The 14,755-nt window shown below is 41.6% G+C and overlaps 1 protein-coding gene across 4 annotated transcripts in view; it reads left to right on the top strand.

The window, feature by feature from the left end:
* RPS6KL1 (ribosomal protein S6 kinase like 1) overlaps positions 1–14,755 on the top strand; it is a 28,338-nt gene that overhangs the window by 3,896 nt on the left and 9,687 nt on the right. For 2 of the 4 annotated variants that reach the window (XM_089522222.1, XM_089522220.1), the window contains exons 2-6: positions 4,252–4,556; positions 7,086–7,210; positions 12,021–12,113; positions 13,201–13,248; positions 14,434–14,566. In XM_089522222.1, the coding sequence (XP_089378348.1) occupies positions 4,325–4,556; positions 7,086–7,210; positions 12,021–12,113; positions 13,201–13,248; positions 14,434–14,566 (631 nt within the window). In that variant the 5' untranslated portion in view covers positions 4,252–4,324. The other 2 variants (XM_089522221.1, XM_089522223.1) reach the window with 2 other exon arrangements.

The raw sequence follows: 14,755 nt of genomic DNA, 5'->3' as shown, positions 1-14,755 counted from the left end.
AACCCCCGGAGAAACTTGCCAAGAAAATCCCTTAGGGGTGCCATAAATTGGAAACAACTTGAAGGCACACAACAACAATGATTTTTGAACACCTTTGCCTGATGAAGCCAATGGAGCTTTGAAAGGACATGTATTTTGTGAATTCATAAAGGTTTTGTTTTGTGAGATTTGGATGTTATTGTACCTTGTTATATGGCCAAAACACGGCTACCCCTGGATATATTTCCTGCTGAGATGGTTCATCCATGCCACCTTGTATTTTGAAACTACACTGTCATAATCTCTGCAAAGCAGAGCCTGCAGCTGATTTGGCTGATTAGGTGGCTAGAAAACATCCGATTTGATATATTTAGGAATACTTTGTTTCATTTTTGTTTTAGAATAAAACAGGTAATTATTTATAGTGCAAATATTTTCAACCACAGGTGATTGGTCAAGAATACAGTTAGTGCTGACTTTCATGATCTGGTGGTTGTTGTTATTTTGTGCCTCAAGTCTCTTCTAACTTACAGTGACCTTAAGGTGAACCTATCATAGGGTTTTCTTGGGCTGAGAGTGTGTGACTTGCCTAAGGTCGTCCAGTGGATTTCCATAGCTGAGTAAGGAATCAAATCCTGATTTCTTGCTATTTGATGTTCTTTTGTTGCCTGTTTTATTGAATCATTTCCTGTATTGCTATGTATTTTATATGTATTATCCTACTAGAGAGGCAGGCTAGCTCCAACAGGCCTCCCTGGAAGAAGATTAACCATCCATTAAGAAGCCAAGCCCTCCCTCTAGTCCATCTCCCCTGATCCAGGCCTCGGAGGTAGAGAAGAACTGTTGGCCATCATCTCCTTCCCCACCACCACTCCCTTCTCCTTTTGTGTCGTGTCTTTTTAGATTGTAAGCTTGAGGGCAGGGAACTGTCCAATTAAAAAGATTGTATGTACAGCGCTGTGTAAATTTACAGCGCTTTATAAATAAAAGTTAATAATAATAATAATAATAATAATAATAGAAATGTAGTCCAATGCTCAAACCATTATGCCACATTGCTCTCTCTTTATCTGATACTCTCCAGGTATCTTGGACTACATCGGTTATTGTTGTTTTGTTTCACTTATAACCTGCCTTTTCCTCCATGAATGCGAGCCATAAAAATTTAAATTATTACAATACACAGTTGGCTCTCTGTATCCACAGATTCTGTATCCATGGATTCAATCATCGGCAGCTGGAAAATATTTTTAAAATATATACATTCCAAAACACAAACTTTGGTTTTACCATTTTATGTAAGGGAGACCATTTTATTATGTCGTTGTATATAATGGGACTTGCGTATGCATGGATTTTGGTATCCACAGGGAGCTAAACCAAAGTAGATACCAAGGGCTCATTGTAGTTAAAAACATAAAATAATTTAACATTAAAACAGAAGACTATTAACAATGGTTGCATCCACACTACCGAAATAATCCAGCCTGACAACACTTCAACTGCCATGGATCAATGCTATGGAATTCTGGAAAGTGCCATTTGTTGAGGCACCAGTTCTGGCGTCAGACTAGATTATTTCTGCAGCATGGATGCAGTTAATATCAAAACAATTTAAAGCATGAATGTAAATATGGTTAAAAAAGCAGTTAAGGACAGGCAGTTTAAAAATAATATAACACTATCTTAAAAATCTTTTTTTTAAAAGGTCTTTAGTTCTAAAAACCTGTTGGAATAAAAGAGTCTTCTTGTGACATCAGATGGACAAGAAATGGGGAGCCATTCTAGTTTCAGCAGGGAAGGAGTGGAAGAAATTAGGGGTAGCCACAGAGAAGGCCATGTCTTGTATTGCTCACCAAATGAAGGTGATGGGACTGAAAGCAGGGCCTCTCATGAAGATCATCATAGAATCATAGAGCTGGTGGGACCTCAGGGCTATCCAGTCCAGTCCCCTGTCATGCAGCAATTCATAATCAAAGCATCCCCAACAGATGGCCATCCAGCTGCTGTTTAAAAGCCTCCAAAGAAGGAGACTCCACCACGCTCCAAGGGAGTGTCTTCCACTGTCAAACAGCTCTTACTGTCTGGTTGTTCTTCCTAATGCTGAGGTGGGATCTCTTTTCTTGTAGTTTGCATTCATTGCTCTGGGTCCTAGTCTCTAGAGCAGCAGAGAAAAAGATGGCCCCATCCTCAATGTGACACTCCTTCAAATATTTAAATAGGCCTATCATGCCACCTCTTAATCTTCTTTTTTCCAGGCTAAACATGCCCAGCTCCCGACTCTCCTCATAAAGTATGATTTCCAGACTTTTTATCATTTTCTTTCCCTCCTCTGCACTCCAGCTTTTTGACATCTTTTTTGAATTGTGGTGCCCATAACTGGACACGATATTCCAAGTGAGGCCCGAAGCAGATAGAGTAGTACTTACTTCCCTTGATCTAGACACTATACCTCTATTGATTCAGCCTAGAATCCCATTGGCTTTTTTAGCTGCTGCATCACACTGTTGACTCATGTTCAACTTGTGGTCTACTAGGACTCCTAGATCCCTTTCACATGTGTCTAGGCAGGTTCATATGGTGAGATATGTCTGTCAGATAATCTGGCCCTACAAGACTTTCTAGGCTATAGCAATCACTTTGAATTGTGCCAGGGATATTTATAGGCTATAGCAATCACATTGAATTGTGCAAGGGATATTACCCCAGATATTGGTCATTCTGGTTGTAGCAGATGGGAGTTGTCCCAAACAGCTAGATGGCACTGGGTTGGGAAGGTTGAATTTGCAAATTTTTGTCTCTGATGTTAATGGTTTTATAGGGTTGAGGGCAGCTAGAATGATTTAAATCAGGGATGGGCAACATGCAGACATCCAGATTTTGTTAGCATAGGCAGTGATAAGTAATACTGAGTTATGCAGACGAGCAACAGTTGGCAGGCCACACTTTTCCCATCCTTCCTTTAGGTCAGTGATGGTGAACCTATGGCACGTGTGCCAGAAGTGGCTCTCAGAGCCCTCTCTGTGGGCACATGTGCCGTTGCCCCAGCACAGAGTTTGCCAGAGTTTATTACTAGAAAGCCAAAGGGACACGGCACTTTGCAATAAATAAGTGGGTTTTGGGTTGCAGTTTGGGCACTCGGCCTCTAAAAGGTTCACCATCATTGCTTTAGGTGGTAGTGCATGGCTTCACAAACTTTAAAACATAGTTAAGCCAGTCTAGTTTTGTTTGAGGGCCCTCGTCCTCATTCTGCAGAATATGATACTGGGCCTCTACCCTAATGGGCAGACATGATAGCACTGCTATACTCAATATCACCCTAGAAGAGGTATTATCCATTTCCTTTTATACAGGGGGACTCCTTCTTAGGAGAATGTAAAGGGTGAGGGGAGATCTGTGGCTCTCCAGATGTTGAGCTCCATTTCCCATCAATCCTGGCTAACATGATCAGTGAGCAGGGATGATGGGATTTGCAGCCCAGCAACATTTGCAGGGGCCACAGTTTCCCCATCCCTCATTTTAAAAGAATATTGTTTCTTCAGTACTATAGTTTTTGTCATATTGAAATGTGATTCATTTAATGTTTGAACTAACTCTCATGTGATTAAGATATATCCCACTGGTTAATGAGCCTCTTGTACAGACTTTGTCTTGACTTCAAGGCCTTTCTGTGGTTGGTTTATTTATTAATTAACATATTTCTGTCTCACCTAAGGTTGCCTAGTGTCCCTTAATTGAAATCCTGAAAACTTGTGCTTCTTTAAAATATATATATATATATATATATATATATATATATAAAGAAAATGAACATAAATGAAAAATATAATAAAAATCCTGTATTTTTGAACTAAGCCCTTCATAAAGACAGAAATATGTGCATCATGTAATTTGTGAATGTCAGCAGTTTGTTAATTTTAAAAAGAAACACATGGGTAAGTTAACAGAAATCAATGCTTTAAATAAAAATAAATAAATTTGGTATTTACGTAGCACACAAACTTGTTAAGAGCTACTTCCTGATTATCAGCCTTGCATGTCATGAATTTTGACTGTTCCTTATTGCTGTTTTGAAAACAGTAATAATCCTGCTATTTGCCTTTTCGTCTCTGGTCTGTTTTGAAAACAACAGTAATCCCACTCTGTATCACAAACTCTCTTTCCAGGTTCTTTTCATCTTTGTTCTGTAGAATGCTTTGCTCTTTCTCCAGCCTATTGGGCCTACCCTCCTTTGGTCTGTCTTTAATTCTTTATTTGTTTTAAATTCTGCAGGTAATAGGCTGCGAGGGATTTCTTGAGAATGGCCAGGTTTTAACCAGAGAGTCTCTTGAACCCCTGATTGGACATGGATTCAGAGTCCTGTACCCGAGCCTTCTCCCAAGCCCGAGTCTATCTTGAGCAGATCCGAAGCCGTGTGGCACCAGGAGGTGATGTTCATGGAATTGGGAAACGTGACTACCTGGTGGATGCTGCTAAGCAGATCCGTCTGGCTTTGGAGCGGGATGTCAGTGAGGACTATGAAGAAGCTTTCAATCACTACAAGAATGGTGTGGATGTGTTGCTCAATGGGATCCAAGGTATGGTAGGAGAGTGGAGGTATGAGATGTGAAACATGCATGGGAATAGTCTTTTAATATAATGTACAGTATGTGGGGGGAGTGTTACCTCCTCTTTAAAAGTGCCTCAAGATCCTTTGTTTTGTCAATATTTGTGGTCCAAGTTAATTTTTAAAATTCATCACAAGTAAGCACACAAGTTAGCTATCTTGCAATGTAAGATCCATCATAATGTTGTGTTTTGGGTTTTGAACTAGGAGTCTGAAAGATTTGGGTTTGAATCACTTCATCAGCTATGGAAACCCACTGAGTGACCTTGGATAAGTCACACAAATCAGTCTCAAAGAAAGGCAGTAACAAACCTCCTCTGAATAAATCTTGTCAAGAAAAGCCCGTGATGGAGTGACATAAGACTTGAAGGCACATAACAGTAACAAAGGCTATGTTGTTTTTTTGTGGATTTTTTGGGCTATGTGGCCATGTTCTAGAAAATTTTCTTCCTGATGTTTCGCCAGCATCTGTGGCTGGCATCTTCAGAGAATGCTTGCCTGGAAAAAAGTGGGTATATATATATACTGTGTGAGCCTGGGAATGCAGGAGTGATTTGCATGTGTATTGTTCTGTGCTGATGGCCAGCCTCAAGCTGGGAGGCTAATGCAAAAGAGGATTAATGTCTACTAATTGGTGATCATTATTTGCTGGGAAAGCCCCTGATAATGATCACCAATTAGCAGACATTAATTCTCTTTTGCATTAGCCTCCCAGCTTGAGGCCGGCCATCAGCACAGAACAATACACATGCAAATCACTCCTGCATTCCCAGGCTCACACAGTATATATACACCCAACTTTTTCCTAGGCAAAGCATTCTCTGAAGATGCCAGCCACAGATGCTGGCGAAACATCAGGAAGAAAATTTTCTAGAACATGGCCACATAGCCCGAAAAACCCACAAAAAACCATGGATGCCAGCCATGAAAGCTTTTGACTTCACAAAGGCTATGTTTCTCTGTCAGAATAGAAGTAAGAGCTCCCCATTAGAAACAACTGAGAAAACTGGGGTTTCATCATTAATAGAGAGATTATTTATAAAATGCCTGCATATAAAAATTCTAAAGCAGTATAAAATGTTCAAAAAGCATGCAGTTAAAACAGTCACAAAAGTAAAATACACTGGACTACACAGGGAAGGATTGCAAAAACAGTTACACTTTCAAAATGCCAGAACCAGCATTGAGTGAGAGCCAGCATGATGTAGTGGTTTTGAGTGTTGGACTTCAACTGCAGGAAACCTGGACTTGAATCTTTGATCAGTCCATGAGTGACCATGAGGAAGGCAATGGCAAATGTCCTCCAAATGAATCTTGACAAGGAACCCCAACAATAGGATTGTCATAAGCTGGAGTTGACTTGAAGGCACATAATAACAAAAATAGTCACCCAAAAGGCATCCAAGCTCCACACTACCTGTGTGTTTTCATCAGCAGGAATTACAAGATTAGTTTGGAAAACTACAAGGTGATCCTTCAAGCAGCCACTCGTAAGTGAGTTAGCATGTGGTCATCTGTGGAAGGGGAGATGAAGCGTAAAATTTTGCTGAAGCAGAACTATGCCCCATCTCCCCTGAGGCAGAACTCACCTGTCTCTTGGAGGGGCTGTCTTGACATGGCAAGGTAATGGACGGTGCAGTGGAGAAGTCTCTGGCTATACTCCTGTAGTGGAATGTACACATGCATACGAAGGCAGTGACACATGTAACAGTAGATGGGTCATACCAATTTGGACAGTACAGTGCACCTGTGCCATATGCAGGTGCACTTTATGCGACTTCCACCTTATGTGGAAACCGCACTGCAATTAAAGCCTCGCGCATGCGCCCCTTGTTTTTAATGGGGCGCGAGCATATGCAGATTTCCCCTTACGCAGGGGTATCCAGAACGGATCCCCCACGTAAGGGGAGGGCCCGCTGTACATGGGAGATGTCATGTTTGAAGTTTCCCTCATATTTAAAAGAACAAAAGAAAGACAATCTCCCTGTATGTTAGAGAACGCAAACAAAGTAGCATGCCATGCCCTTTCTTGTTTTCTGTTTTGTTACTTTTCAACATGGAGGGAGATTTTGTTTTTGAACATAACAGGCTTTTGGAAAATGAAATCCTCAACATGCAGTCTGAACTGGTGACAGACGATTCTACTAATTCAGGACTCTGCAACTTCATTCTTGTATCTCATTCTGCTGACTAACTGGACAAAATTCTTGAAATTAGACAACACCAGAAAAATGTGCAAAATAGGAGCAATTGTCTAAAATGTATGCAGAATAAGTTAAATTATGTAAATGTTAATAATATGTAGGGGCCAGTTTTATTAATCTTATTGTGGCACAGAATTAGAATTGTCTAGCTTAATTTTAATGTCATTAATTGTGGATAATTCATATTTTTGGCTACAGTACAAGAATGATGTTTGAAAGAGCTAAGGATATGTGATGATTTCATGTATTTAATATGAGGATGAAGAATGATTAATGCACATGACTCTCTTATACAGTTGATACTAACAAAGAGCGCCGTGAAGCTGTGAAGAGAAAGATCACTCAGTACTTGAAGCGTGCTGAAGAGATCTTCAACTGTCATCTGCAACGGACTCTGGGAAATGGAAATTCTGATGAAACGGTGAGGAACTGGGGACTTAGCAAAAAGGCTTCCTGGCTAGTACAGGCATTCAGGTGGAGACCTGATATTGATGCTTTTGGAATGTGGCAAAAGGTCAAAACATGATACAGTGATACATGCAGGTACAATGGGTAAGACTGCTATTTGCCTGACTCTGCCCAGAACTTGGAAAAGTTACTTTTTGGACTATAACTCCCAGATTCCCTCAGCCACAATGTCCATTTCACATTTTGGAAATTGGACTTCATAAAGTTAGTTGTCCAGGCTCTTACCCTATCCAGATACAGATGTTGTGGTATTTAAGGATAAGGATGGACTAGTTTTGACCCATCAGATATTGCAGGATTGTAGTTCCCATAAGACCTATCCAGTGGTGATATCTAGAAGGCCACAACTTGCCCATCTCTAATTTAGGAGGAACAGGGACAGCTAATCGTGTTCCGTGCTTGACAGTTATTAGAGGTTTTACATAAGCTTTGTATACTTGGCCTCTTTCCTCAAATGCATGGAGTGAAGTGTTGCATCCATGCAATTGAGGAAGTAGACCAAGGCTATGAAAGTCTGTGACCAAGTCTTTCACACAGTTATCTCAAAGGTGCTAAAAAGATCCCTTTGCATGCTGATGTTCCAGACTAATGGCTCTGAATTCTACCAACAAAGTAGTATGTATCTGTGAGTATTAAGAGTGGTAGAGGAAAGGTGGGGGTTTATAGTGATGTTTTTCATGCTTCCCAAAGTCCTCAACCAACAGCAGAAGCAAGCCAAAAATAAATTTGTTTGCCAGTTTCCAGTTCCTTATTTGTACAAAACTTGGAAAGTGAGCTTATTTCAGTACAATGCATAAACACCTTAGGTAGGGGTGGCCCAAGACATTTTGCTGAGGCAGAGCAGCATAGGATCTTCCCCTCCTGTTAAAGAAAAAGCAACATGGGATATACAGCGATTGAAATAAAACATGTATGTGAGAGTCAGGATGACTCAGCAGAAGCAAATCAAGAGCCACACAGGTGTAGAAGGTAATGGAATTAACAAGTCCTGAATGCCAAGGACAAAAATGTAAAGTGGATAATTGAGCACACCTGAGAGTTGTTAAGTGGTCAAGGCTGAGATGATGAAATCATTAATTCTGGGTAGAAACAAGAGAACCAATGAGAATGGATGTACACGCCCACTGGGTGGATACTGACAAGAGTGGGTGGTATGATCCAAGGACTATAATAATGGCTATGATTCCTAATGTATTTTGTGGGTAGTAGCAGTGGGTAGTAGTGAGGAGTTGTATATAGTAGAATAAAGTAGATCTTTTATATAAGACTACTGAGTTGTCTGGTGTCTTGGGTGAAGATACAAGAGCCAGCTGGATCCTGAAGAAGTGGGAAGACTTCTGTGGAAGCAAGAGTGAGAAGGCTTGGAGAGTTTGTCAGGGTCTTCAGCCTATTCTCTGTAACTCTGCTGCTTTAGAGCAAAGCTTTAACCACTGGCCAAAACTGGTCAGCGCCGGTGCGTAACAAGGTGGTGAGTTCGAGCCAGAGGTGAAGAGCTACAACTCCCATCATCCCTGAGGTGGGGGTGGCCCAAGACATTTTGCTGAGGCAGAGCAGCATAGGATCTTCCCCTCCCACCCATCACATTGAAGTTATTTTGGTCTTTAAGGCAGAACATTTCAGAAACATCTCTCTCCATTGCTTATAGTAAAAATAACAAAGTAAATGACAATTCCCACACCTTTATGGAGTCTTCTTTGGAGGTTTTTAAACAGGTTGGCCATGTATTGTGCTTTGATTGTGTATTCTTGCATGGCAAGAGCCCTGGTGGCTTACGCACAAACCATAAATTGGTGAGTTCAATACCAGCCAGGGCTCAGATTCGACTCAGGCTTGCATCCTTATGAGGTCGCTAAAATGAGTACCAAGCTAGTTGGGGACAATTAGCTTACAATTGTAAACCACTTAGATACTGTTTAGGTGGTATGAAGCGGTATATAAATGAAGCTGCTGCTATTGCTATGGCCCTTAAGGTCTCTTCCAGCTCTGATTCTGTGATGCTCAAATCTGTTGCCTGAGGGAGCCACATTGCTTTATAATATAAAGGTAGGGGTCACCATGTATATATGCTCCTTACTCCCCATCCATTTATTACAGTGTTCTAAATTCAATGGCTACTCACAAAATTAAAGGGAATTTGTTAAATCAAAATTTATGTGGGTTGCATTGTTTCTGTAGGTCTTCTATAATTGGAACTAACCACTGGATTTAGACCTTCAGGTCCCTGTCTATTTACTAACTGAGTTCTGTTCTGAGGTTTTGCATAAATGGGGAAATGAGAAATGAGAACTGACTTGAATATTGCAAAGGGACGTTCTCTGCTATCTCTATGTTTGCTGAGAAGTGTATTTTAAGCCTTTTCCCAGTTTTGAGTAAAAAAACTGATTAGCTCAGAGCCAGGTTATTTTATAGCATAGGGCATTGCTGCAATTTTAACTGGTTTTTTTGTGGGGGAGGGAATTAGGCTAGCATCCTGTTGAATTCCTAGCTGGCATGGGTGGTAGCATGATGGCAGGAGTAAAAAGACTGTGGGAATAGCAGCTGAGAAAGAAGGAAGGCAGGTTTCCTATGGTCATCATTGGGAGAAGAAGGCTGCTGGCTGCAAGCTGCTTATTTCTCCCATGTTTGCTGCTGCCTCCCTGTCTTTGCAGCTGTTTCACAATTTGGGTAAAAGTGCACTATGTTCATGTAATGGACCATTGCACTGGCATAGTGCGTTGACAGGATTCCAGAATTATTTTTAGGTCAGTTCATCTTGGAGTGGGGAGAAGAGGCAGGACATGGAGATCAGGAAGATATTTATTGAAGCAGAGAGGGCTGAGCATCCAGAGGCACTTTCACACTGCACAGTTAGAGCACGGTTACAGTTACAGATTCTTCTTTAACTGCCATGTTTCCATCCTGTGGAATACACTATAATTGTGTATTGTGATGTACAGGTCTGCTGTACAAGTCTGGAAACTACTTGGGCCAAAAAATAGATACGTTGCTGCTATGGAAGCTGAGCAGTCTTATCAGTGCACTTTCAGTGTCAAATGAAAGCTCAGAAGCAAGAAGGTTGTTGTCAAACAGGATTTCCATCCTAAGCGGGCAATGGTTGTTTCAGTGTAATACATCAATATGAAACAAACAAACCATTGTCTTCCCTGGGTACTGTCTTTTGCTCTGGTTGCTTCCATATTTGTTCCTTACTTTTATATCCTGCCTTTCCTCCTATGAATTCAAAACAATGAAGTTGGTTTTCTTCCTTCTCACCTTGGTCCAACAATCTGGTAAACCAGGCTGAGAGAGAATGACTGGCCCAAGGTCACATAGGACATCATCACACGAGACGAATGTCTCTCAGTTTCAAAAGAAAAGAAAGTAGGGCCAATTCGGAAATGAACACAAGTATATGGATGGCTGTCACACCATAGAAGAACACAGAGCCCATCCCAAAGCCAAAGTAGTGTGAATGCAAAAGAAATTATCATATGAGTACGTACCCTTCATAGTGTAGAATTCAAATTAGCATCCCTGCACATGCGCAGTGAGGGCAGAATCGGATTGTGACCTTTTTACACTTCCCACGGGGGTTGTCTCCAGTTCCTGTGGTTTTGCCTTGCTTCACGTTATTTATTCATTCGTTACCCTTTATTTCACATTATCTAGGCAATTCACGTTATTTGTGCATTCATTACCCCTTATTTCACGTTATTTAATTCATGTTATTTCTTCATTCATTACCCCTTATTTCACATTATTTAGGCAATTCACCAATTCAAAACCAGTCCAAAGCAACCTTGTACTTGATTTGAGCATTGGACTATGACTCTAGAAGGCAGGGATTGAATGCCACTGGGTGACCTGATGCAAGTCACACTTTCTCAGCCTCCTCAGAGGGAGATAAGGAGGGAAGGAGGGAGGAAGGGAGGAAAAAATTGCAGCCAGAAAAGGAGCTTGTGAATTGTAGTCTGATTCAAAGGCAATTCAAGGACGACCGAGACATGCGCTCAATACCTGCCAAATTCAAATTGAACGCAACTTCTTCTCAGATTCAAGACAGCAGAAGCTGCCTTCAGAACTTCCCTTCCAACACAGGAAGGGCATGACAAAATTTGGGGAAATGAGGATATTGGATAGGGCACTTGCACGTATGCTCATGTGACTGCCATACTTTTTCTGTGAGCAGTCTGAATAACTGCATATGGGGGACGTGTGCTCCTAAACTTGATTTCCCAAATGTTGTTGGACCTCATCTCCCAGAAGTCCTACCCAGTATGGGCAATATTCGTGGGTTCTGAGAGTTGCAGTCCAACAGTATTTCAGATTTCAAGTTTGGGCACCTTACAGTAGTTAACATCCACACTGGAGTTTCACACTCATGGTTATGAGTAATCTGTAAATGGGTCTGAATTGCAAGTGCTGAAACTTTTCACAAAGTCTGTAAACTGCAAATGTTAATGAGTGTGTGGATTGGGAGAGCCAGCAAGGTGTAGTGGGCTAAGTGCTGGATTATGACTCTGGAGACCAGGATTCGAATCCCTGCTCAGCCATGGAAACCCACTTGGTGATTTTGGGCAAGTCACACATTCTCAGCCTCTCTTCTGAACAAATCTCACCAAGAAAACTCTGTAATAAGTTTCCTTAGGGAAATGACTTGAAGGCACATAAAAACAAAGGTCCATTGGCTTCTTGAATGTTGTCATTGTCTCTCTCACTCTATGGCACACCATTTTCTGTAGTTTCTCAAATAAGGATGTTTCTCAATTCTTATTGATTGACAGGGTTACAGCAGCCTTCGCTTCCGTCCAATCAGGACACTTAGCACACCTATTGAGAACCTAAGACGCTGTAAAGTTGTCGGAATAATTGATAAGGTAACTTAATTGTTTGCACCTGAGATATCTTGTTTAAAGCAACAGAAAGAATGTAGCAACCGCAATGATGAATTGTGGTGAACCTCAAAAATTATACTATTTATATTGGCATATGCTTTCTAGGCTACAGCCTCGCCATAACTTAATGTTTCTGTTGAAATGTTAGGCCCGAACTATACTTTGAATATGGAACATTCAGCTGCATCTGTGCTTTTTAGTTATTCTCAGAAACCCAATCCTGATCAAGAACCAAATCTGGTAAGGGTAAGAGGCTTTGTACCCTGTGCCTCCTGCAGGAGTTCCACTCTGGCTTCCTCAGTTCACTCCTCACATCTGCAATTTGCACTGTAAAAAACTCCCAGTGACATGAATAGTGGCTTGCTTTCATATGTAAACATGTAAATTGCAGGTGTGGAAATAGTAAGGCTACAATGGTAGTTCCAAAGTTAAATCCACCATAGTACCCATTTTAGGATCCTGATCTCAACTTGGTGAATAAAATGTGTTTACCTGGTTCCTAAAAATTATAACCAGGCATGCAGATGTACAGTAAATATTCCAGTCAGGGTGCTACCACCCAAAAGGCCTGCTCACGTGTCCTTACATTTCTAATGTCACATGTTAGGGTCATGTTAAACTAGAAATTTCCTTAACTAGTTTATTAGATAGCTTTGCATGCATGCAGATATGGATCTTGTTTTTCCAGGAATAATCACAGGCATACAAGGTTGGTTGTGTTAATTCTGATGGGGAATGCAAGACATGTGCAGACCCACATTGTGGTCAGAATGAAAATCCAGTTTATGCTAGGCAGCAGAACATTTCTTCTTGATGCCAGGAGGAGGTGTTTTGTTTTGTTTATTTTAAAAGCTTCAAGACATGATGTGGGGGAGAGGGAAATAATTTTGCAGGAATAGGGCCTTCAACAAGATTATATCAGGGTTCTGGCATGTTGGGAGCAGACAATCTTTTATATGAAGGGTTTTTTTTGGTATGGCAATTTCCACACATTCTCCCAGCTTTCTGGGAGCAGTTGCCCCAAAAGATAAGATTTTTCTACTGTGCTGATCTTTTGCATTCCTTGTAGGTACAAATTGTGCAGGATCCAGCCACAGGAGGAACCTTTATATTGAAGGTATGTGCCTTCCTCTGTCTTCCTTCCCATTGGTAATGTGAGTTACAGTGCTAGCACAGAACCAAATGCTGGATTAAAAGTTTACATCAAATGTGTATGAGAAGCCCAGAGAAGCTCATATTCTGCTGCACATGAACTCCAGCAGGTGGCAATGAGAGCCATACAGTGCCATTCATAGCCTCTTTTGCCATACTTTACCTAATCCTCTTTTAAAGCCATCCAAGCTGATGTGCCATTTGTACATCTTGTGATAACAAATTCCATGGAAGCCATTGGGATCCAACAAAGATTGCTCACTGTTGGAAAGATGCTCTTCACCAATCTCCCCATCCCCCAAAGCCACCTGTGTTAATCTCTCATACTGTTCTGGAAGATTTCCAACCCATTGGATAAGCTTTTTAGAAACCCAGGGAGGCTATGGAAAGAAGGAGGAACCATACTTTTCTTTTAGCATAAGACTTGTGCTAAGCACTAATTTGTAGCCAGCCTGCTGACTGTGGAAAGGTCCTTCAAGAGATTTCTTAATATCTTACTGCTCCAGAGAACTGATTGGAAAGATTATGGGGGCATTGTATGTTCTGTGTGCAATAGGTGCTCAACTGAGATCTGCTGCCTTTGGGTAAAGATATGCAGACTGCACTTCTTTATATAGAATAGGAATGGGGAAAGTACACCTTCCCGACACTTCACACCCCTCCCCATATTTAAAAAACAATTGCGCATTATTTTACTCCCAAATGGCAAAAAAAAAAAAAGGCAACCAGCCTCAGATGGGTTGGGTTGCCTTTTCCTTTCCCACCCATTATGGGAAAAAACCCTGAAAATGAAACATGTGACTTCCAGTCTGGTGGAAATGCACCAGTGTGGCCTGCAGGTGTGGAAACAGGATCAAAATTGGTTCCTATTCTCTGCACAGTTACCCATGGCTGACACTGAAGTGTGGATGGGCAGGCAAAGATCAAGGAGGAGGAGCTGCATAAGCAAGAGAGGGAGGTTGAGGAAGCAGGAGGGGGGGAGTTGAGGCAGTGGGGTGAGTGGGTGGGTGAGTGGTCCCTGCAGTTATGAGAGGGTCACATCAGTCTGGTTAATGGTAGTCTAGCTGTTGCCCCACTGGACCAATCCACAAGTTTTTTCTGGCCCAGGTATGTCCAGACAGCCAATCAATAACTCTGTGGTTGCTTTCAGAGCCTCCCCAAGTCCCACATGGAGACCCGTAGAAGACAGACAATCATTCCACATGGAGTCCCCTTCATGGTTGAATTGGTGTGCTACTCTGTAAGTGAGGACTCCATCTTCCTTCGCTTGGAGCATGTAAAAGGTGAGTGGTGCCACCATAGAGGCTCTCCACTATGTAAAGCTAGTGAGGTTCAGAGCTACCTAGTATTGTTTTGTTCTTCTTCGTGGTCTCTGTGCCTCACATAATTGGGTACTGCACCTGCGTAGAGACTCCATTCGGAAGCTGAAAAGCTGAGCAGATTGGCGGGAGTCCTGCCCACTCCCATGTACA

The sequence above is a fragment of the Sceloporus occidentalis genome, unplaced genomic scaffold (assembly GCF_023333645.1).
Source record: "Sceloporus occidentalis isolate IW3139 unplaced genomic scaffold, rSceOcc1.0.p SCAF_4, whole genome shotgun sequence".
Classification (NCBI taxonomy): Eukaryota; Metazoa; Chordata; class Lepidosauria; order Squamata; family Phrynosomatidae; genus Sceloporus; species Sceloporus occidentalis.
The sequence above is the reverse complement of the archived record's forward strand: the minus strand, read 5'-3'. Positions and strand labels throughout refer to the sequence as shown.